Source organism: Cynoglossus semilaevis, chromosome 5 (assembly GCF_000523025.1).
Source record: "Cynoglossus semilaevis isolate Cse_v1.0 chromosome 5, Cse_v1.0, whole genome shotgun sequence".
Taxonomy (NCBI): Eukaryota; Metazoa; Chordata; class Actinopteri; order Pleuronectiformes; family Cynoglossidae; genus Cynoglossus; species Cynoglossus semilaevis.
The window spans coordinates 13162764-13187849 of record NC_024311.1 but is presented as its reverse complement, the minus strand read 5'-3'; the positions used below and the strand labels follow the sequence as shown (position 1 = coordinate 13187849).

Here is a 25086-nt window from a genome sequence, read left to right as displayed (position 1 = left end):
GAAAGTTTCATGCATCTCTTGAGGTCCTTTAATCTTTTTCTTCTTTGGTGAATGTGTCAAGCGTCTCCAGGTGTGATAGTTTTTTGAGGTCTTTTCAGGTTTTTCATATAGTCAGGGTCCTGTGAACCAGACCAGTCCCTGTCCTCACTTTGACCTTCTGGGTTGCTGCACTTCCATACCTGTTTTGAAGTACTCTTTCAGCCATTGTCATGATGGAAGATAAAAAAATGTATACTTGAGATTTTCTTTTTAAAAAATTCTATCACTCTCACATCTTCAAAGGTTTTTTTTTCACACGATCCAGTGTTCTGAAAACAAAGACACATCCCCATAGCATTATGTTCTGTGTTTTATAGTGGGGACGGTGTTCTTTGGGTGCTACGCCTCTCTAAAGTTATTTAGTTGCCATGACACTTTATCATAAACAACAATCTTCAATAATTAAAAAAAAAGTTAGCTTTGAAGTCTTGACTGTTCAAATGTACTGCTGTAATTGCTCATTTTTGAATGATTTTGGAATTACTGAAATGTTTTTATCCTACATTTAACATCAGGTCATCTTCACAGAAGGATTAAGATGTTTCCTGGATGGGAAGCCTGTGGATATTCACATTAGCACCAGTTGTGTAACACAGTGCACGGCCTCTGTTGAACTGTCCTCGTGTCACCAGTATACAGTATTTCCAGTCAGTTGTCTGTGAGATGCTGATTTAAAAATGATGTATTTTCACCTTTATCTGAACTGTAATGTTGCCACACAGTTCTACTGTTTGTTAACACCAATATGAAGACAGTTTCTCATTATCTGTTAAACTCTCACTACCGCAAAACCCAAGATACCCTTCAAACTGGAAATATGCAGTTAATACATTTTCAAATGCATTTCATGATTGATTGCCAAAGAAGTTCATATATAAAATTATATGGATATACTGTATTATATACATTGAGTTTATTAAACCATGTATTAAACCAGTGTACATCTGAAAAACTCAACAGCTAAACCTAGACCATAAAGTGCTGTTTACATGACAGTGTATCTTTTAGACCTTTTTTTTTTTAGTCATGTTTAAATAAAATGTTGCTGTTGATGCAAAAACCTGAGTTTTGTCTGGTCCATTACAATGCATTATTCCAAATCATCTCAGATCTACATGTTAACATCCATAATTTATTTGTAACATGTTGACATTTATGATACATGCATCAGAATAAGTGTGAAAATATATTGAAATAACAGTTGTTACAATATTATTAGATAATGCATGATACATGCCTCAGAATAAGTGTGATAATATGAGAAAATATATTGAAATAACCGTTGTTACAATATTATTAGATAATGCATATCTAACATGTCAATAAAATGGAATGACTGAATGAAATACAACATTCTGGTTGTATTTATTTGAATTTAATTAAAAATGTATTAACTTTCTTTGAGTTTTACATCTGTGAAATCTGTTTTAATAAATGTGTGCTATAATTACATTATTATTGGTGGAGGTGTACAGCCTCACAGAATATTGGGTGTTGGGTTTTGATTTTGAAATATAAGGGTTTTGCCTCAGTTTAATAATAATAATAACAATAATAATAATAATTTTATTATTATTGTTATTATTATTGTTATCACACAGTAATAGTGTACAGGCGTTCTCGAGTCAAGCAAATCAGGGCCACACCAACATGTAAATAGTGGGATTCGAACCATTTCGTATCAGTGGTTTGAAGGTAGACTTTTGTGGGTGGAGGGAAGAACAAGTCAGAAAACTTGTAGCCAAAGTGTCTGCGGTGCATCCTGGGAAAACCAACTAATATGGGGACGTGAAAGCATGCAGGCTTTTCACTGCTCCACATGACGGGAGATGAACAACAATTAACCACTAGGAAGAAGGAGGAGGGAAAACGGCACATTTTATCCAAAATATTGCAGCCGAACTGTAGCCACGGGACCCGGACCTTGCTGCTACCATGTGTGCCCACTGCTCCACGAAGCTCCGCCGGGGAAGTGAATCCTTCACCGGATGATGGACAGGATTTACCCGACTTCCAGCTTCGCGGACGCGCTGGCTTCACCAGCACACACCGTAGCTTCGTGGGCCTATGACCGCAGCTCAGCGACTATCAAACCGAGGTAAGAGATGGAGGAAGGGGGGAGTCAGTGGGTGACTTACCTTTACGGAGAATTGACAATAAACTCAAAATCACAGCCCAGGCTCTGCTCCGCGAAGTTGACCGCGGGGAAATGTGTGGGATTTGCATGGACTTTGTGACGCTTTTGAGTTGTCAATGTTTCTTAAAGGATAGTCCCTGCATTCTACCTTGGCTAGTTTACGTTAGCACGTTTTCCCTTCTTTTCACCTCAGCGTGATGACGAACAGTCAGTGCAAACAACAGAAACATTTGATTTCACATTTTTAATAACTTAAACCATTGAATTCATCTCAAACTAACGTTTTTTCGCTCCGTGTTCCGGACCTACAGGTGCTCATTTAAACCATAAACAACATAGGTAACCGCTAGCTCCAATGCTAATCACTTATCAAATCACTGAGTCTCGACTACTGATATTTTTAGACGACGTGTCAAATTCTACGCATTTTTCTGCCACTGTTCTTGTCGGTAAAATTTCAGAACCACCACAGTGTTTTTGTTTTACTTTTAAATTTCCCAAGACGACAAAGTAAAGAGCAGTGTGTGCAAAATCAGAAAACGTTGCCCAAACTGACCAAAACCCCGATAGATGTTGAACTTTGTATTAGAGTAATGTAAGCTCATTAACTCTGTCTGGATAATGACAACATTTTAAAACACACCAGTCAACACACGTTTGAAACGCTCGTTTTAACGTTAACGAATGTTAAGGTTTATGCCTGCTGCACATTCCCAAAAAAGTAGGACAGAAGAAAATAAAAACCTAAAAATGCCATACGAGTATCATAGTGAGAATGGTTTCTTAATTAGCCATAGTAGCTACATGGTAGACATAAACGCAGCAGAGGTTCAGAGGCTTTAAAAACGAGATTGTGCGTGGATCACCACTTCTTAAAATCACAGCTTAAACTCTGTATTTATTTTAAGCATTCATCAATGGTTCATGCTTTAAAAACGAGATGGTGCGTGGATCACCACTTCTTAAACTCTGTATTTATTTTAAGCATTGCATCTTTAACTCAGACTGCTGACTTATGTTATTAATAATGATTATTATATGAACTGTATTGATCCCACGCAGGGGAAATTCACGGAATAAATACAGCAGATTGGTGTGTGACCTGATCTATTGACATATACTATTTTGTTCATTGTAGGATTTATAATTTCGTTCAGTGATTTCCAAACCAAGGGTGTAGGATTTATATTTTCGTTCAGTGATTTCCAAACCAAGGGGCGGGGGAAATGAGAGGGCATTATTATGTCATTGGTACTGCAGTATTGCGTAAAAAAAACAAATTAAGCTACAACTGACTTTTGAAGTTGTATCTATGAAGATGGCGACATGGGGCCCGGGCTTGACAGTACAGTACTCCAGTAAAAGTTTGTGGACCAGCCAGTTAAGGGATAAAAAAATGAATATAGTGATATATAGTATATAGTAAAAATAACGAAATATTGCTGTTTTGTTTTTTGTGTTGCTTTAGTTCCAGTTATGTTGCGACAAATATCGACGCAGAGCTTCTCTCGCGGCAGAGCTTCTCCTCCATCCACCAGCTTCCTCCCTACACTACATCACACCCTCCTGCTGCAGCAGGTGAGTAATTTACGCTGTGCTCATTGTGACCTGCACTTCAATCTTCTTAATCTTTCTTCACAAATACAATACACCAAGATTAAGTGAAAAACTACGGTTGTATTTATTTGTCTCATGATTCTCCTTTCAGGGACTCTTGACTCAAACAGCAACAGTTCTGAGAGCTCAATCATGAGCTTCCTGTCAGCCATGGAGTCCAGGAGCCTTCAGGCTGGTCCTGTTAGTGCCTCACTGCTGTCTTCATATAGACCACCGTCATGGCCTGTTTGTGAGTCTCCTAGTATTTTTTTTTATCTGTCTTTAGCAGGAACATAAGTAGACATAAGTAGTAGAACACCATTGGGTACATTTTTTTTTCTAAATGGGATTACCTTAAAAACTACACACTCTAATGCTGTAGTATTAATGTACAGGGTTCTGTTTTTAATGTGGTCTTTCCTTTGAAACAGGTACAAACTCTTCCACCACAGAACTCTACTTGACTGGTGCTCTGCCTTCCACAGCCACTTTTCCTTCGCCCGCTGCTTTGTCCACCTACCAACACACCGGTGCCTACCCCTCCAGGAGTTACACTACCAACCCTTCTTTGTCTCTCCAGGACCCAGCCTTCAGCACTTCCAGCAATGGCCTTTTTTCTCATCACGACCCCCTCCTGCATCTCAAATCTAGCCAGACCGTACTTCCCACTGCCCTTGCCTTCAATCCTTTGTCTTGCCCTACTCTGGGCTCTACACTACCTGTCCAGTCGTCCACTTACCGCTCAGCCCAGGAGTCAGCCCCACACCTGCTACAACCCCAGTTCAGTCTGCTCCCTTCTGCCCTCCCTGCTCCTCATAGTGCCCCACAGCCATATGCAACCACAGTATTTTCAGGTTCTATTGAAAGAGCTCTTCAACGTGAATGTAGTGTGATCAAACACCACCAGAGGCCTTCCAGTAGCCACGCAGCCTCAGAGCAGATGTCCACATCAGAACACTCCTTACCGGGCTATTTTGGCTCTGGCTCTGAAGCTGATGTGTCCTACCAACAGGACCCCTCCCATCAGAGTCAAGTATCCTGTAGCCCACCAACAGTGAATTCATCTCAAGGGGTCAACAGGGCTTCACAACTCAAAACGGACACAGTTACTCAGACGTTTTCCACCATTACTGTGCCAAAGGACAGAGACGGCTCTGGCAAAGTGGCCCCTCACCCACCTGGAGGTGAGGAGAACCACAGCCACACTCGGAGCCTGTCAGGTGAGTCTCCCGAGCAATATTCTTCCCCAGGCCAGAACCAGAACCCAGTGATTTCCAATCAGCAGTCACTTCACTTGTCCAACCTCATGTCTAGCAGTCTGTCTCAGTCCTATGTTACTGCTGAGACACAGTCATCGCCCTCCAGCTCCACTTCATCTCTCTACAAGACTATGCCCGCCCTCCCCAGCCAATCTCCCAATGTGGCAACTGTTAGTCAAACCCTTGTTTCCTCCACCAGTCCTGGCTTTAGCCAGGAGCAGGAGGTTCATTATAGAGCCCAGGGCCAGAGCTTGTGTCAGGGTAATCTCTCCGACAGTTACCCCTCTTCTCACTCTCAGGGTACTCCAAATGTGACGTTTTCATCCGAGTCACAGGAGCATGCCTCTGTGACTCAGAGCTACGCTACAGGACAATCCCTTAATCAATCCCTGAACTCCTCTTACGCAGCCACATGTGTGAGGAGTCTGCCTGCATCCAATTCAACACAGGACTACAACCTCATGCAAACCTCAGCAGGAGGTAAAGCAAATGACGCACTGTCCCAGGAACACACACAGCCACAAAAATATGTTTTTCCTGCGCCGCAGCCAACATATTCTTTAGCTGGTCAAACCTTACAAAACAACATCAGATGTTCCGTGTCGGACATAAAGCCAACGTATAGCAAACAGAAACTGGAAGAGCTTCCGATGCAGGACCTAGAGGCTCTTCAGCAGGCAGCTATGGAGGGTTCTGCAGCAGATCATAATATTCTAGGCCACAATGTCATCTATGTTGTTTCAAAAATGGACGAACATCACAAAATGCAAAGTGTTATACGAAGCAATTCACGGTCCGATGACCAGCTTGTGGGTCTGACTCATGCGCACACAGAACAGATAAAGAATGAAAGAATGGGTTCTTTGAGCCAACACCATATTTATTTGAGCAGTGATAAAGACAGTGTAGGTTTAAAATCTGCCAACTCCAGTATTATATCTTCCCATGGTCTGAGCGCAGATCAACTGAAGCAGCACTCTCTCCAGCTCAAATCCTCAGAGCCACATCAACAAAACCACCAGAATCAAACTCAGTCCCAAAGCCAGACCTCGGTAGCCGCCACTCAGTTTATCACAGTCCCCAGCAGTCAAGTTCTTCTAGAGCCCAGTCAGATGATTCTGCTTCAGCAGTCCATCGTCCACCAAGGTCAGAACCCTTCAAAGATGTCTCGGGGCTTGAGCCCTGTTCCTGTCCAGTATCGAGAACTACTTGGTCCCACTGTCACGGAAACCCACAGTCAGCAGGTGGCAGTGGTGTCTGAGCAGAACTCAGGATGTTCTGATGCTGCTAAACACCATTACAGCCATTCGGCCAATCAGCATTCCAACGATGCCAAGAACCAGTTCACTCTCAACTCCATTTGCTTCCCTGACTCCATGCTACTCGGAGATGACCGAAATATTTTGTCGAATGTTGACGACATTCTAGCTGCCACTGTCGCAGCCTGTGGTGTCACACCACAAGACTTTGTCAAAGCCGCGTCAACCGCCGAGGCAGAGATGGCGGTCATGACAAGTCTCTCGGATTCGAAGGGCCACTACCAGACTGTGGAAATGAACAGCATGTCAACAAACTTCTCTGCTGCAGCACAACAGCAAATCATCACCAACACTAACGCTCACACGTTGACCATGACACTAAATGGACCACAGATGGCTACGGACCCTCAGTCTGTTCACCACAGCAGTGGTTCTGAAATCAACGCCAACGGAGAAAGACGAAGCTCTGACGCCGATTATCACCTAAGTGGGCAAGTGTATGACCCCTCCCATCTGCAGGGGAGAGTTAATGCAAGTGTCAAATGTATCAAAACAGAGGACGACAGTGGAGAAGAGTTCCCCAAAAAGAAGGCTCGCTCCAAAAGTAAATCCATTGGTTCTAAGGAGGACAGTGGACAGGCCAGAGCGGCCAAGCGCAACGGTCAAACCAAGCACATGAACAACAGGGTTGGTGATGTCGGCTCACCATCTTCTTCTTCCCAAAGTGTATATGATGGTTGTCCACAGCAGGAGAGGATCAGGCAGAAGCTCCGTGAAGTTGAAGAAAAACAACCGGAGATCAAAACTGGCTTCATCGGCTCCTTCCTGGACTTCATAAAGTCTGGCCCCAAGCAGCAGTTCTCGCCGAGTCCCACAAGAACTATAAGCCGACCCAAAAAGGTGGTCACCCTGTCCAAACCACCTTCTTATACTCTGCCACCTTTGCCACCCAAAGTGCAGAGTCTGCCAGTGCCTGTGATTTCCCAGGAAAGTCCATTAGTGACCTCTCAGCAGAAACGTCTGAATGAAGAGCTGCAGAAAAACTTGGAGACGCTCCCGTCCTTCAGCTCAGACGAAGAGGAGAACACTGGAAAGAACCAGGCCCTGAGGAACAGCATCAGCTCAGCACTGTCATCTCTGGACGACTCTTCAGAAAAGAAAACACGAACAGGTAACAACCAGTGTTTATACTTATGAAGAACTGACATATGTTGTTCTTTTTTAAACAAGCATGATGTGAGAAATTCAGACTTAAAACTTCTGCAAACCACATACTTGATCCAGCCGACCAATTTCGTCCCTTTTCCCACTCTTTGTTAGACTTTTTTCACTAGGGCTGTCAAAGCAGAGGGCAGCTGCTGAATTATTGTGATTACTCATGATTAATCATAAATAATCTTGATTGATCAACACTTGTAAACATGATATTACTGAAGACAAATAAAAGCAGATAGATGTGTGTTTCACACCTGTTTCTTTTTCTCTGACTAATGGAAATGATGGATTTGTTAAAAAAGAAATGTCAAGAGATGTATGTAAAAAAAAAAATCCATAGAGTTGGTGAATTAAAGTCATTACGGTGCGTCTTAGTGGTGGCTTCTAGAATGCGTCAGGAGTTGGTTTCAAAACCTCTGCACTCCATCTGGCAATCGTCTCAGCTTGTCACGTTCAGTGAGGCTGCTCTGACGCAAGCCATAAGTTCGTTCATCGGACCACAAATTATTTTTGTTTGTCACTGAACATGTGAGTATTAGCCAATCAAAGGCTAGTCATTAATGACGTTGCCTCATTGCCTGTTATGTCATGTCAAACAGGAGTTAGCTAAAGCAAGCAACTTGACTTTCTGTACAAGCACAGAAAAACACCTCTGCAGGTGTCAGTATTTTCTAGCCAGACTTGGCAGCTGTGGTAGGAAAACAAGATGTTTAGTGCAGTTGGTTTCATTTTAAAGATGTGTTTTTCTGTAACCTACATTTCCTCTTGTTGCCAGACATCCAGGTCCCTGGTTTGATCATGAAACCACACCATGTGGCCATTGTGCCACCTGCAATAAAAGAGACACTTTTCCCACCGCTTATCACTCCACAAACCACAGCCATGGTCACCGGAGGATCTACAGTTGCTGCCACAGAGGACACTAAAGAGGACGCACCAGACATGGCCGCCATGCAGCTGATGAGTGTGGCTATAGAGGGACTGACTGATGAAGAACTGTCTGACAGCGGGGGAGAGGGAATGTACCGGGAGAGAGACGAGTTTGTGGTCAGAATTGAGGATATTGAAGGTTTAAAGGTACTAGTGATATTCAAAATATTCAAGCAGTGTTTATAGTTTGTCTTGTGCAAAAACTGCTTCCCTTTTTTTTCCTGAAACTTAATCTGCTTTGGACTTTGAACCTGTGTCCAGGTGACCATGACATCTGGGGCTGAGCCTCCTGCCATCTGGAAAGTCCAGAAGGCTCTGCTGCAGAAGTTTGTGCCTGAGCTCAGAGATGGGAAGAGAGTTTTCTCAGCTACAAACAGTGTAAGTAAAAAAAAAAAAAAAAAAAACACATGACAATACACATGTCGGAGTAAGTCAAAAAGTTCTAAAACAGAAATAATAAACTTCAAAAATGTCTGATTTTTTTCAGTTTTACACAACACAGACATGTAAACACGTCTCTTTTTAATATGTATACATGTATGTATATATGTATACCTACATGAATATATGTATGTATGAATATATGTACCTACATGAATATTTGTATGTATGAATATGTCGTATATATATTTGTATATATGTATATATATGTGTTTGTGTGTCTTACTGCATTTATTCATTTAGTCATTGTCTTCACATATGCAGTATCTTGGATACTTCGGTGATGCAAAAACCATGTACCAGCGTGTCTACGTGAAATTCTTGGACACAGTCAACAAAAGGGAATACGTCCGTGTTTGTAGTCGGAAACCTCGATGCAAACCCATGAACTCCCTGAGGTAGGCTCCCGCAGGTGTAGTCGTTTTATTTTTATTTTGTTTGACCCAGTGAACAACTTCAGTGGTTTTACTTTGTCTGCCATGTTTTACCACCCAGGGGAGTTCAGGTGAAGACCCTGCTGGGCCTGACCGCCAATACTTCACCAATCAGCCAGAGCCAAAAGGCTCGACCCAAACACCCTAAACCAAAGGCGGAGCCTCCGCCTAAGAAGAGGAAGAAGTGGAAGGAAGAGTTTTCCCCTGCTCCATCTGCTTCATCTGCAGAGGAAGGTGCAGAAGATAATGGTGAAAAGAACTTTTTTGTGATATATCTATGTCATCTATCATTGACATTTTATTTTTTATCAATATTGATTTGTTGATTTCTCCTCTCTCTCTCTCTCAGGGTCCAACCCTTCAGGGCTGTTAAATCTACGAGTTCTCAACACACGACACATGAAGGAGACGTTCAGGAGTTTTGTAGAGCTGCTGATTAGTGTTGCCTTAGACGAAGATGTGATGACAGCGTTGGAGAGGGCCAATGGTGAGTGGCGTGGGTTTTTTATTTATTTATTTTTAAATATGAGGTTTATAGTTTTGCAACAGTGAGACTAATCTGACCTTTGTGCTTTAGACGAGTTGCTGCTTCCACATATGAAAAGAGTGGAAGGGCTGATCACTGACAACAGGAAACGGCTGCTCCACAAACTGCACATAGGTCAGGTCCTCAAGGTGGGTGTGGTTAAGACAAACATTTAGCAAATGTTTAAAAGATTCTGAAAAGTACAAAAGGAAATGTTGTTTTAAATGTTGGTCAGTTTTATTCAGATGAATGGTGAATCTGTCTGCCTGCATGTCAACATCGTACTGTGTCTAATCTGTGTCTTCAGACGGCCCTTGACAGCTTCCCAGAGATCTCAGTGGTGACAGAACTGAAGAAGGACGGAGAAACCCCGGCCTTCAAGGTGCGACTGAGTGGGAAGGCCTACAACAAGAAGACCATGAAGCCTTACAAGATGAACAACAAAGTGCCACAGGTGAGAACACAAATCTGCCCTGGTCACACCAGAGTTCAGTCACTGAGAATATGTGTCTGGTAGTTAATAAACAACAGCTAGTATGACGTTTACTGTAGGGCATGTCCGACAAATTCTTCACAAATTTCATTCTTTGTGCTGTTGCCATTGGTCACTAGAGGGCACTGTGTTCCTTGTTTCGCCTGTCATCTTCGGACCTCCTGACCTCTGCTCTTCTTTTCCAGGAGTATACAGTGGACCAGCAAAAAACGCAATGGTTTTCTTTGTACCACTCTCTGCAGCATTACAAATACCACACATACCTCATGTGTAAAGACGAGGTGAGGAATCGGTTCTTGATCTGATTCAGGGATCGGCATTTGATTTTTAGTGTTATATACTTAAAAACGTGTACAGTTCTATATCTAAGCATATATACAAACATATCCTCAGGCACACACAGTTTGTGTATGTATATTTATATATGTGTACATATACAGTATGTAAAATATATACATGATAGGTATACATATGAGTGTACATAAATATATATTCTTTCTTTATTCCTTTTTTTTAATGCCTGAGTCTCAATGTCTACTCTGCTTAAAATCTGTTCAGATAGTCTCTGATAGAAAACCTAAGATTTCTTCAGTCTTCAGAAGTGTCTGTTTTTCTGCGTTGTAAATGTTTTGCCAAATCCGTAATGGATATCTCCCACGTGGGCTTGTGTTTTACCAGATTGCATCCCTCAGGGTGCAGACGGGTGACCTGGGTCAGGAGGAAACTGTGCAGAAGTGTCTGCAGAACGGAGCTTGGGTGGAAGGGCTGTTTGATCGCTTCGGAGAACTGATCAGTCAAGTGCAGCAGGCCTGCCAGTGATGCAACATCAGGGGTTGGTTTAAAAAAAAAAAAAAAAAACAAAAAAACAAGAACTTGAAAACACAGGACGGCGTACGTCTTTCCTTCTAGCCATGCAGAGATTTGAACCAGGAACAGTAGACTTTTCTTGGAGACATTTGGAGGTTAACAGTAGGACAGCAGTACTATTTACAGAAAAGCAGTGGAGGACGAGGACTTGTCTGGGACGACTTGGGAAGATCCGGACATGGTGTCTCTCACCGCCTTGTAGCTTTTGTTTTTACAAAACTAATTTTATGGCCCTTTAAAAAAAACAAAAAAACATTTTATTGTTATTTTAGCTAAATACATGATTGTAACCGGTGAGTGTTCACTAGATAGAAAGCCACTGGCAAAAACGTAGAGCACAGGATATAAACTTCAGGAACGCACGTTCATTTGTAACAAGCCTTCATCTGTCATTTCATTTGGAGGCTAAGAGATGCTATATTGTAAAAAAAAAAAAAGTCTATACATTATATATTACCTAGTTGTATACTGTTTTGTACATTTTTGTGGAATGCCAACATATATATATATATATATAAATATATATAAATATAATGTACATTTGTATAAAAAGACCAGGTAGGTGGGAACTGTAGCAGTTTTTAGTAAAAAGGTAAAAGTATTAACACAGTTAAAACTGTATCTATATTGTGGTTAAACTTAAATAATCCTTTGTTTAAACAAAAAAATCTAAACATTGCAGTTTTGCTGCTACTTTTCTGAAATTTACATAATCAACTTTTATCATTGCCTTGAATCATTAAGAATAATTTTCTAAACAAATATCTTTATATTCCCTGACAAACATAGCTCACTATTTGACGAATAGATATATATATATTTTTTGACACAGGTAAATATTGTTTTTAGGACACTTTTTTAACAGTTGGTTCTTCATAGGCCAGTCACGTGTTTTAAGCTTTCCTATTTGTAAATAAATTTTTCGCATGTATTGTACATGTTGTTTTCTTCTTTGACTGTGCTGACGTTAGATAACTGTTGATTTCCATATCAAACTATAAAAAAAAAATTAGAATCTGATTATTAACAGGGTGGCTTTGGATTAATCATGATTAATCGTCAATCATTGAATTTAACTTCACAGGCTACTCTGAGTTAAAATGGTCTGCTCTCAGATTTCTATTATATTTATTCAATAGGTGCAGTTCAATAGAAAACAGCAGAAGTCACATTTGGTTCTGTGTCAAAATGACGACTAGTTCACTTTCCTTAAACCATTTTGTTTGTGACTCAACTGCAGTCCTTGTGTAATATTGTTGTACCTCACCTTTCTCCTCAGAAAGGTTGAGACATTTACACCCCACCTGTTTGTTGAAGTGTGCAGTTGATATTGGCCTGTGTCCTTTTCAGGGGTTGGTGGGGGGGCAAAACAACAAAGCAAGAAAGTTGTTGCCCGACGTGTTTTCATGGCTAAACTATTCACTGTGGCTGCCTGGTTGACTCTGTCCTCCGAGGAGTGTCTTGGCTGTTGAATAAAATATAACTGCACAAGCAGACCAGTCACAACGCAAAAATGATGAGACAAAAGTGTCTCTGTGCTGCGGCGACTGCTCTCTGAGGAAAACCACTGTCCTCTTGTCCTTTGGACTCGGGGACGTGTGGGGGCGGAGGACGGCGTTTGGGATTCCAGTGCGGGCAAGAGTGGAGGAGACAGATTCTGAGCGTCTGTTCTTCGGATGAAGAGCGAATGAATTTTAATGAGCTGCATTGTTCCATATGTGGGAGACAGAACGAGAGCAACCCTGAAGGCAGCATGAGAATGTGAGAAGAGACAGAGAAAATAAAGACGGCCCAACACTGACAGCCTATTGTTTTTGGAAAGCCCCCCTCGGCCCATCAACACCTAATGTAGTGTGAAATAATCCTTTTTTTTTTTTTTTAAGATGAGTGTTACTCACTCACAGATGTGCCCAATCTGATCTGGTGATTTGGGGAGAGGGGGAGGTGTGGATGCATCAGTGGGATCTTTTCTCCCTGTTTCTGATGAGCATTTGAATAAGAGAGAATGACCTTTGAGGCTGCAAATTACCCTTTAGGCTAAAAACCATATGGCTTAGCCCATGGGTTCCAAATGGGTCTCTTGCAAGTTGCCCATATGTGGGTTACAGGCAACTGCTGCCCATTTGGGCTTGAAGGTTTGTCCAGTCTGATGAGGCAGCCTGCTGTTGACAAGGGAGAATAAAGTGGGTATATCTATAAGTATGTGTCCTGTGCCTTTAGTTGTCAAGATTTTAGAGACATTGTCTCCTAATCTACATTGGGATGATCTAATCCAAGGGTCTGCAACCTCAAAAGATTCATTTTTATTCTCTTAGAACAGATTAAAATCTATCATGATCTGTAGCTGTAGATGTCAAACTCACCAGGGGCCACATCATCGATACAGTTCCCGTTGAAGGGCCGGTTGTAAATGACTGTATAAATCAGGGGTCCCCAACCCCCGGTCAGCAGACCAGTACCAGTCCATAGATCATTTGGTACTGGGACACAGTGAAAAAATGTATTAATTTTTACTAATTTACTCCATTCAAAGAAAGTCCAGTCATAACCATTTACTTTCTTTATTTAAAGATAATCTGGCAATATTTTAGAATAATGTCATTCAGCCTCTGGTACAAACAGAATAGAGTCTAAAAGATGATTTATTTTGAAAATTTAATGATCCTTCAGTGCTCAGCACCTTGGTACCCATCTGTAGTAACGGGTGGTACTGGTTGACCAGTCAGTTTGACACATGCGCTGTAGGCTGTCAGTGTTGTGGTTGTTTCTCGTTATACATCAGTCTTGCGGGATTTGAACCGCACCCTCCTCAGGCTTGAGCGCAGGAATGAGAGAGTCTTTGGTTCTTGCTTAACACGTAGACGTCCTGCCACAAGACAATCTCAGTCTGGACAACTAGTTAGTGCTGACACTTCTGTCTACCTTCATACCTGAGAAAAAATGACTGTGTGTGATTGCATAACAGAAGGGGAGGGGCTAAAGCACAGTATGAGGAAGTACAATTAGAGTCATCATAAGTTGTGTAACAAGTCCTGAAAACTGATGATTAAGTTTGAGTCTTGGTACTTCTTGAATACTACAACTGTACCTTTGAAGGCAGCACAGGCGTCAGCTGAAATACCACTCATGGCCTGTGTATGTGTAAAGGTCAAATCTATTGTGAGTCAGTTGTGTCACCTTGCAAATACATCAACTTCTATTTAAACGTCAAAAAAGAGGAAGAGCTTATCTCCCAGAGTCCCAGTTTTTTTTTGTTTTTTTTTTACCACAAATCATTTCATGGACATAAAGTGGAGTCACAGCCAGGCAGAGTGAGGTCAGGAGCAGTTGTTTAACCTGATAGTTGTGAAGGGGATTATCAGTAAATATTAACACTCTTTACAACTGAAAGTATGTAACTGGACTAACTTGAGTTTCAAGCTTTTTATAAAGACCAGTGAATCTCAAACTTTTTACAACCCGTACCACTTGCGAAAGTATTTGATACGCCAAATGCCACCATCAAAAACAGCAGGGGAGGCCTGCTGTGGAAGAGTAAATACCTAAGAGGAACATTAGCCTTTTTATGAACCCAAGCCTCGCTTTACTTGTAAACATATGCTGTATCACAAGTACACTTAAAAAATTATATATATATATATACAAATAAATGAATATATATACTGCTATTCCACCGAAGGAAACCGTGAACCAACAGTTGAATGCATACCGTGTTTTGAGAACCACTGGTGTAGAGTCTAAAGTAGATAAGTTTGTTACCAAGAAATACATTTTTGAAGCCACTAGGAAATTATTACCTACTAACCTTTGACATTCTTCATTAGACTTACTTTTCATGTTCATGAAAAAATTGTTTATTATTCAAACATAATTTACCTGGAACACAGACAAACCATTAGTTTTCCAGGAAAATGTAACGCACAAGGAGAGTAAACACTGTTTTGACCTTGTGTGCCTGGATTTGTTCTTGAACCTCTCTCTTTTCCCCTCTGTCCATCCGTCTGTCTGTTTCTCCCGCTCTCAGCTTTTCACACATTTACAAAACACCACCTGACCCGACCAGAGTGTCCTGGTTTGAAGAGCAGTTGGACCAGTTTCAGCTGCAACCCAAAGGCTTTTGGCTGTAACTCAAGCTTTCTTGACGCAGATACTTTTTCCTTAGAAATGAGCTAAGACATCTGGTTGTTAAAAGATTCTGGGATGTCACGTAGCAGTGGCTGCATTTAAACCTTTAAATATTTCAGATATTCAGGCAGCTCGCTGAGGCTATTCAGATAGTTAGCTAAAGAATGATAGATCATATGATATATGAAGAATATATGAATGACAGATCAGTCGTTAGGGAAAGTACTGTTAACTAGTTAAGTTAGCGTGGTAGTTAGCTATGTCTGAATTGAAGTGAAATGTCACAGTGTTTCGCAACTAGGGGTGTTTTTTATTGTCACCACACCCTGGGGGCTAAGCATAGCAAAGCAAAAAAAATACTCTGATACTTTGACCCCTTTATTTCATAGCTAAGTTAATTAACAAGCACAAAGCACACAATCCTTGGCATACATACAGCCTTTGTTGCACACGTGACGTGTTATGAAAATGAATTAATTAAACGATAGAATGCACGTGGGTAAACAATGAATTTCTTACAATAATTTTAGACCCTGGTATAATATTGCAATATTTAATATTTAGCAGCAATAATAGAAGTTTGGGCTGGGATTACTGTATGCTCCTGTCTCACTGCTCACACATTTACTGCTATTGGCAAACAGCATTTTTTTTTAAACTGAAGGCCTTGCCATCAGACCGGTTTGTCCCAGTTCCAGACCTCACCCTAAGCATCGCGCCGCTGTTCCATGGTTATTATGTCTGTGTTCATTCTCAGCCGTTTAGCAGGTGAGAAAGGCTGGCTTTACAGTGTCACCTTACTTTTCCATAGTCATGTTACACTTGCAGAAAGAAGGAGAGGGACACGAAATCTGTCCCTGCTTCTGTTGCTCACGTGGCGTCTTCTCTCTCACGCTGCACAGGTGTTTACTGAAAAACAATGTGGAGACGAAGAAGAGAATCCGTTTTTGACACCTGAAACACCTGCAGTCATGTGACCTAAAATAGAAACAAGGGCACTGGTTTTATTATGTTCCTCTCTTCTGGCTCTTTTGTCAGATTGCATTAAACGTGCGTTTAACATGAGGGTGTGACCTGTTCAGTGTGAGACTGTTTCCTGGATTTCTTAGCCTTTCCACGACTTTATGTGTGAACGCCTTTCACATGCAGTTAGCTTATTGTGAATTACTGTTGTCTGCAATTTCTCTCATGCCCTGGTGTATATATCATACCTCGGAATTCATGAGAAACCACACCTCAGAATTTATACACGTTCATGCCCTGGTGTATACTGTATATCATACCTCGGAATTCATCAGAAACCACACCTCAGAATTTACACATGAACCCAAATGAAAAGAGGAAAACCGAAGTATTTCGTGTGAATTGGCAGTGTCAGAGCAGGAGCTGTTGACAATCCAGTGATTACATACTTAACCCTAAAGACTCCTTTGAACCCAGTCTGGTCATAAAATGAAAGTTTCAGCCGTTGTTGTTCTAAAGCCGTTCATCACCAGCATTAGCATTTATAGCACCCTAGCATCTTTAGCTCCTCTGGGAAAAAAGGAGCTAAGAGCTAAGAAAGAACTTAATTGTAAATACTAATAATATATTGATTATAATAAGGATGGTATTTCTTATTTGAATTAGGTAGGGTAAGAAATGTGTACAAAATATTTAAAATATATATCAAAATAGAAGAAAAACGATATATCCCTTTGAAAAGAATATACAATCTAGGTGTAAATGTGAAGTTGTAATTTAAGATATTTAAGAAATCAAATATTTCACAGTATATCCTCTTGTAAATGTTATTGGATAAAAGCTAAGGTCAACAACAACAATGACAATACTACTACTACTACTACTACTACTACTACTACTACTACTACTACTACTACTAATAATAATAATAATAATAATATTAATAATAATAATGCTTTGACAACAGACATTGGCAGCCTTAGCAGCTTTAGCCTCTTGAGCAGCATTAGCGTTAGCATCTTTAGCGGGGCGGTGATTAACATGAATAATTCATGACGGTGGGAGGAGACGGTTTCACTCCAGACTCCACTCAGTGCGTCACACTGTGGATTGTTAGTATGTTGGATTGTTAACCGAGGACATGGACTGAATATGTGACTGTCTTCACTGACTCTCTGGAGCAAGTCCAAATGCACAGAACGCCGGGTAAGTCCCCAGAAAATTGAACGATTAAATGACGACATCGGGTTTTATTTGGCTTGTATTTAACGATTTTGTCGCTGAAACTACAAGTTTAGAGTGAAAATGCTGTGACGTTTACGCAATCTGTGATTGTAGGCCGGGGGTGTGAAAGACTTTTTGAAGTTAATTCCCAGTTTCAATTCTTTTTTGTTCTTTCAATGCAAACAAGTGCTTTTATCGATTGACAATTAAAATGCTTCCCTTAGTAATTCTTAGTCATACACGCGGGGAGTGACATTAATGTGACCTATTTTCTAAAATTGAGCAAAATATGGCCTCATATTTGCCAGACAAACTACTATTTAGTGTTACAATAAGTCAAACGGTGAAATTCAGTCCAAAAATAACTAGAGGAAAAGTCAGAACATCCCAAAATTAGTCAGAAGATATTTACAAAATGTGAATGGTGAGTACAAATGTTGAATATCACAAAGAAACCACGGGGAGACTAAATAAATAGCTAAAATTCGACCCTAAAGAATATCTAAAAGTCTAAAGAATAAATTGAAACATTATCACAAAATCAACAAATAAAATAGCCTAAGGTTACTAAAAGCACAGCTAGATCTAATTATTTTTTTTAAATAATTTTAATTATATCCAAAACTGCAAAAAACGTTTAAAATAAATTACAACATAGGGAGTAATAATAAACAACTTTTTGAAAGATACTAAGAACAGTAACAAAAATTAGCAAATTTTGTTAATTCTTGACAAACAACTAAACTAAAATTTACTAAAATTTAGCTAGAATACACATATTTACAAAAGTTTGTATAATTTTCTTGTTATTGATAACAAACAAATTATATAAATTATTTTTTCTAAAGATATATAACTATTTTAAATTACGTACCAATTAACCATGAAAATGATTCAAAAATTAACGCTGTGGGCCATAAAGAACTTGCCTCATGGCCCACAGTTGGTCTGCAAGCCTGATGTTGGACACACTAAATTTTCTTTTTGTGGTTTAGGTTGAAGGCATCAGTTTTCCACATGTAAGGATAAAGTGTTGAGAAAGTTTGAACGTATTAATGATTAATGCCTGATGCATGTGTTTCATAGTTGTGGTGTGTGTGTCCTTGGACATTCCTAATGTTCAGTCAAGGCACAACTACAGTTGTACAGAATGTACGTGTGTCTCCGTATACAGTAGTTGAATGTCACAGAATACAGAATGTTTCTTCAGAACAACTGACGGTTTCTTCTCTCCAGTCTGAGCTTGTTGGAGGAATTAAGGTGTAGGAGCCAGAGGCTATAAACATCCTGCTGATATTGGTCTGATGGTGCTGATGAGTTTTTTTTCCCCAGAATTCTAAAAACAAAATGGAGACACTTTACTGCTATGGTCTTATGGATGCTCATAGACTTGTTTCACGGAGGGAGGACTTGCGGTGTGTGTGTTGTCTGTGTGATTCCCTATGAGAGTGTTTAGCCAGAGTGATGTGTGCAAACAGCGACTGCTCTGTTGTCCTTGGTTGAAGCCTCCACAGAGCAGTGGAGTCAGGGTTAAGGAGACACCTCCACAACTGCCTCCGCTATGAAAACTGGCCTCACAGCCCAGTCTCCTGTAAACAACCAGAGGTGACAGGACAGAGCTCAGTTCCCACCATTGGTCTGACCGTCATCTCACTCACAACCAGCCTTGATTCTGTGAAAGAATAGTTATAAGATACTGGCCAAAAGCTAATAAATGGTCCAGATATAACCCTTGATTTATATTTCATGGAAGCCCAAATGGTAAAGGATAAAATAAAATATAAATACCAAAACTACCCTTAGAAAAAAATAAAACACTAAAAAGCACAATATAGCTAATTGTTAGCTAAACATTTATAAAAAAAGTTTGTCATTACAGCCAAAATATAGCTAATAGTAAGCTAAAGAAAAATGAGCTAAAAGCCACCACTCTAGTGGCATAACATTAGGCTAATTTAGTCATGGTCAAGCTAACTAAAACTAGCAGTTAGCCCATACATTGTAAAACATACAAAATAGCATACTCTTCAGAAGCATGAACAAAGTCAATAAAATACAAATGTACAGGTTCTACACTTTTCTCTTTAAGAGCCTGACCTTTGACCCGTCTGCCCTAAATCAATGAAAATATTCTTATGATGCAGTTTTCCTGGTTTCATTTCATGATTCTATTTTTTAAAATGCTTTTTTTTTCTTGTCAAGTAAATTCCCAGCTGAAGACACTTTCCTGTCCCACAGGGGCATTCTCTTTGACTCACATGTGTCTCATTAACCAGCACATCAACACCCTGTCCACCACACACACACACACACACACACACTTCTGTAAACTCTCGGGGATCTGCTGCTCCCTAGTACTGTTGTTGTTTGTAAAGTGAGTGGGCAAACACATGCTCGTGCCCCCCGGTGTTGTTGGCTGCTGTTTTACAGCTCAGGTCAGTAATTGTGTTTTTCAGGTTGTGTTACCCTAACAGGGGTTCATGATTAATGACCCCTGGCCCTCAGTGATGCCCCCACGTCCTCCCTGCCTGAACATTTGCTCCACAGCCTTATGAAGATGCCCCCTGGTGTCAGATCAAAGTGTGGTGTGGGGGCTGATCTGCTTTCTCTCATGGGTCTGTGATGAATACATGACACAGGTTTTTTTTTTTTAAATGAAGTGTGTTCAGAAACACTGTTTAACAGAGCAAGGATCAGTGTCTGGACAGCGTGAGAGGACGTCTGTGGTGGGAGTGGTGGATCACAGTATTATCATTGTCTGTTAGTCCCTGTGTGATTGACTCTAACAGGCCACACTGGGAGATAAAATGTAAAAAAAAAACCCAAAAAAACAAGTCAGGCAAATTTGATGATTTATTTCTCAAATGTCTTCAATAAGTTCTGGCCATTGATGGATAATGAGATCAGGGCTCGTCAGTTGTTTTTGTTAAGGTTTTATTAAGTGCACATTTCCGCCTGTGGTGCTAATGTTTAATTTTGAAGTGGTTAAAGTTTAATTTAACAAATATAATGCGTTTCATTTTTGTTATGTGACATGAAGGTCAAAAAACAGAAACTTGGAAAAAAAATTGGTCAAGTAATACCAATAAAACAAAAGAGAGGCAAGAAACAGCTAATAGTTAGCTAACATTGCTAACAGTAAGTTCATACATAATTGCAGTAAAAATACAGAAACATTCAATGTGAAAACAACGCAAACATATGGGTTAATAATGGTAATTAACAATGTTGGTTATTTGCTAATTTGGAGCTAGCAAAATAATATTGGTTATTAGCTGATTAGTTATTACTGTATACAATATAGTAGTTGAAGTTAAGTGTTAGTTAAAAATATTTTGGGTTTGGCTGAACCCTCCTGGACCTGGACCTTTGGCTGTTACGCCCACATGTAAGAAGTTCTGATTGTATGACATTACACAGAAAACAGGGAGTGTATGTTGAGACAATTGTTCTCATTTATCTCTATGAAAGTAGCCAGACAATAGACAAAAGTGAAATGTCAGAGAAGTCATTTTCTGCTCCACTGCTCCTGAAGTCCGTTGACTGAGTTTCCTCTCTTCCGTTGTAGGAGAAGTGAGGGCTGGGAAGCCTTTCCGGGCCACCTACATCTGGAGCAGCATCATCTCCAATCTCCAGACTCATGTGGAGGTCAAACGCCGGCGCCACAACCTCAAGTCCTACCAGGACTGCTTCCTGGGCTCAGAGGCAGTGGATGTGGTCCTGGCTCACATCACCTTGAACCGTTTCTTCAGTGATGAAGCCGTACCTCGCTACAAAGCCGTCCGCCTCTGCCAGGCCCTGATGGACTCCAGGGTGTTCGAGCCCGTGGGAGTTAAAGTGTTTGGGAAGGAGAAGAAGCGACCCAGGTTTGAGGACAGCGGCTGCAGTTTGTATAGGTTTCTGAGTCCAACGACCAGCTCTTCTACCACCCTCACTGACGCCAACTCCCAGTCCACGACCACCATCGAGAGCGGCTACGACTCTCCAAGCATGAGGAGGAACAAAAATAGCTACAACCCGACATCTGAAAGGTACAAACTCAGGTCACAACATCTTTAAATTTCATTTAGACCGAGAACAAACGTCACATTTTTTTGGACTTCATAAATCCCTGTTAGGCTAGTCCACACTAGTCTGAACTGGGGTGTAAGAAAATATCAATACACTTAAATATTGCGGCATTTAGTACGATAATGTATCCATATTCTCCTACACTGTATCTTTTTTTTTATTAACAATTAACAATGCCAACATTCAAATATTGGTTCATTTTATTTTGTGACTTTACAGTCTACAAATGTCGATCCCTCTGTTCCAGCTGTAGTAACCTGATGTCAAGCATGTCACAGCATTATGTGTTTACTATGACAATTACCAATTAAATTGTTTTAAAAAAACTAAATATATTATCTTGCTTATAGTATTGCAGTTTATTGCAATATATCGTACAGTTGCCCCTGTGTCGCAATACGTAGCACATATTCTTGCAGAAACACCTCCCTAGTCTGCGCTGGTCTGCAGGACTAGTAGGCAAACATGTGGGGAGATCAAGCAGGATCTCTGACTGATGAGTTGTTTACACATGGAATCAGGTTGGGTTTCTTTCCCTTTGATGTGAGGTGAGAGTGACGGCGCCAAACTGTACTGCAGATCACCTCTGCTGCCATTAAGGACAAATGGCAGAGAGGAGCCATGTGCTAACGCAGTACAGATGGAGCTTTTGTTGTTGAGCCGTGCCAGGTCCTCGATGTAAAACAGATGTCCTACTTAACGTCCATCACAGTGTGTTCAGTTCTGAGAATTAAGCCTCCCCTCTGTGGCTTTGTTTGTTAGAGAATGACTGCAATCAACACAGCAGCACATTTGAAGTGAATAGCAGTGACTAGAAAGCATTTAGCACTTGTTGTTTCTTCCATTTCCACGCTGATTGCTGTCATTATGTGTCTCTCCAGACAAGAGGTGCTGAGCTACCGCACACACTCCCCTGTGAAGAAAGACAAATCACTGGAGGACGTGCTGGGAAACCTCAACCTGAACTCCACCATCACTCCTCAGATGAACAACCTGGGCCTCTCTCAGGAGGGTGAGTGGAAAATGACGTAAAAAAACAACCCAGGACTCGTGTTTTCAAGCACGACACGTCCGTCTTTATGTCTCGGTGATGAAATGTATTATTTTTTTCCTCCAGTTGTGAATGAGGTGTGGCACCAGCAGGCAGTGTTCAGGCTGCTGCAGCTGATAGAGCTCCCCCTACTGGAGAACTTGCTAGAGGCAAAGGAGAGGTCTCAGTCTCAGCTGCACGGCATGGACAGCGACCCAGACCTGTTGTACACGTCCAGTTATCTGGATCGAGAGGTTCTCAAGGCCTTCAGTGAAGCACAGTAGGTTCTTTAGGCTTTTACATTATTTTATTATTTTAACCTTTATTTACTAAATTAATTTTACACATGGATTTACCATTGGTGCGGTGGAGTAATATCCCTATGACAAAATGAAATTGCCTTTGGAAAATTGAAGAAGCTGAGAACAGTTACAAGTATTTGGACATTTTTTTAAGGTTGTTTCAGTTACTTCAAGACTCTCCAGAGTCTATTATCTCTGCTTCACAAGTTTTAAGTTTAAGTTTAAGGGTTTTTACAGCAGTGACATACTATAAGGGTGACATAGGGGAAAAAACCCTAAATCTGATGATGAGGCGTCTCCAGGTCTCTAGTCTCTGTCACTTGATTCTCCAGAGTCTATTATCTCTGCTTCACATCTATGTTTCTCCCTCCACCCCAGGGCAGATGAGTGGATGTCCAGGGCGGTGGACTGTCTGGAGTTCCTGCCTGATGAACATGTGGTTGAAGTCAGCCGAGGTCTGGCCTCATGTTCAGATGACTTACCCCAGTGTAAGAAGCTCCTGTATGACGTCCTGGCACAGCATTACGGACAAACACAACAGGCACCGCTGCTGAGCAACCACATCTTCGACATTCACTCCGGCATCTCAGAGCTACTGGGTAAGAAGATGAGCTGCTGCGGGGTTGATCTGGGGCTTTTGTTTCCATGAAGATTTTGTATATAGTTCAATTGGTTCTCAAAAAGAGGTATACATTTTTCCACTGTGTTGTCAGTGAACGGGAAGCGAGATCAAGCTCTGGAGGCTCTGCAGCTGAGCCTGAAGTTGCAGGACTCTCGCAGCAGGGAGGAGCTGCGTCGACTCCTCTCATTCATGTCCACTGCAGCCAAGGCTCAGGAGGTGAAACTGCACAAAGAGGTGAGAACTTCTGTCCCTCTTTATTTTGTGTGGCTCCACTGTAATATCTCAGGTCTCCGTTAACGCTGAGTGTGTCACACTGCGTCAGGTGGAGAACAGAATGGCGGTGAAAAGGTCTTTTTCAAGTGCCATCATCTACAGCAAAAGGCTCCCCAAAGGAAAGGTGGACCTGATGGTTCTGTTCATGATGGACAGCCACTGCGATCTCTTCAAGGTCAGGCCTTCCACATCTTTTTACTGTAAAACTGACCACGACATTTAACCCATCCAGTTAACATTACTACAGACTATATAACATATAGACTTTTATTTTTAGACTACCATTGACATATTACCACAGCAGTGGTGCTATAAATGGACCTCCAGTATGAATGTCAGAGTCAATGGATGTTTGTCACTTCATATGACAAACACACACACATAACCATGACTGTGTTTTCATGTCTTATCTGAATCCTGATGTCTTTTCTACAGATTCCTGTTTCATTGCACAAGATGGTCAGTGATCGACTAATGAATATTGTGAAAGGCAAAGATCCAGACGCGATGGCAGGTTGGCTGTGTTTTTATTTACTAAAAAAATAATTTATAATTATGAGTATGACTATTTTTGTTAGAGAAGCAGTTTTGTTGCAGTCAAACACAAGACCTAGGAGGCGCTGTGGCACACAATGCTTTTAATTGATAGCTGGTGGACAGCGCCTGGTGCTGAAATAGCCAACATTCAGAGTTTGGTAGAGACACACTACTGTAGATGTAAGAATTAAGAAATAATTCTTACAAATATTACAAAATGTCAAAATTGGTTGAATCAGATCATCAACACGTTATTGATTGACAGCCCCATTTCTGAGTACAACTTTAATTGTCTAAAAAATAGTCTAATTGTTTGTAAAATTTCAAACAAGGGGCAAAAAGAAGAAAATGCTTAATGTTCTGCTTTATCATATCATGCTTAACTTTACTTATTTTTTCCTTTAAATATGATCAGAATTACCAAAATGTTTTTCATTCATTCATTTTTAATTAAGAATTATTTTCCGGACATGGTGCATATTCTACCTATAAATATAAATATAAAATTATTACAATGCCGCACCAAATTCCTAAAAGTATATGTAAAATTTTACTTGTGTCTAAACTTACGTGGCCCTCCCGCTGTCATAAACGATGTCTTACTTTCCACTGCCTGTCTCTTCACTGCAGGGTCGACCTACTGTACCAGACTCAGTGCTAAAGCCTACTCGGACAATGCGGAGACAACAACTAAAGAGGAACTTTGGTCATTGTTACGGACAATTCACGAGAACTCTGCCCTC

At 40.8% G+C, this 25086-nt stretch overlaps 2 protein-coding genes across 2 annotated transcripts in view; both read left to right on the top strand.

Moving 5' to 3' along the window:
* Positions 1-1747: 1747 nt before the first annotated feature.
* On the top strand, positions 1748-12129 carry qser1 (glutamine and serine rich 1). Its single transcript, XM_008310602.3, has 13 exons — positions 1748-2137; positions 3645-3754; positions 3885-4022; positions 4204-7461; positions 8281-8582; positions 8697-8813; positions 9141-9274; positions 9372-9559; positions 9660-9797; positions 9888-9985; positions 10144-10290; positions 10515-10610; positions 11008-12129. The coding sequence occupies exons 1-13, from the start codon at positions 2028-2030 to the stop codon at positions 11146-11148; spliced, it is 4977 nt and encodes a 1658-aa protein (XP_008308824.1). The 5' UTR covers positions 1748-2027; the 3' UTR covers positions 11149-12129.
* A 5345-nt stretch (positions 12130-17474) lies between these two features.
* Positions 17475-25086, top strand: part of depdc7a (DEP domain containing 7, paralog a) — an 8452-nt gene continuing 840 nt past the window's right edge. The window contains 9 exon segments of the mRNA XM_008310604.3: positions 17475-17490; positions 21077-21539; positions 22461-22591; positions 22697-22889; positions 23290-23510; positions 23625-23767; positions 23856-23981; positions 24242-24320; positions 24974-25084. Of these exon segments, the coding sequence (XP_008308826.1) occupies positions 17475-17490; positions 21077-21539; positions 22461-22591; positions 22697-22889; positions 23290-23510; positions 23625-23767; positions 23856-23981; positions 24242-24320; positions 24974-25084 (1483 nt within the window).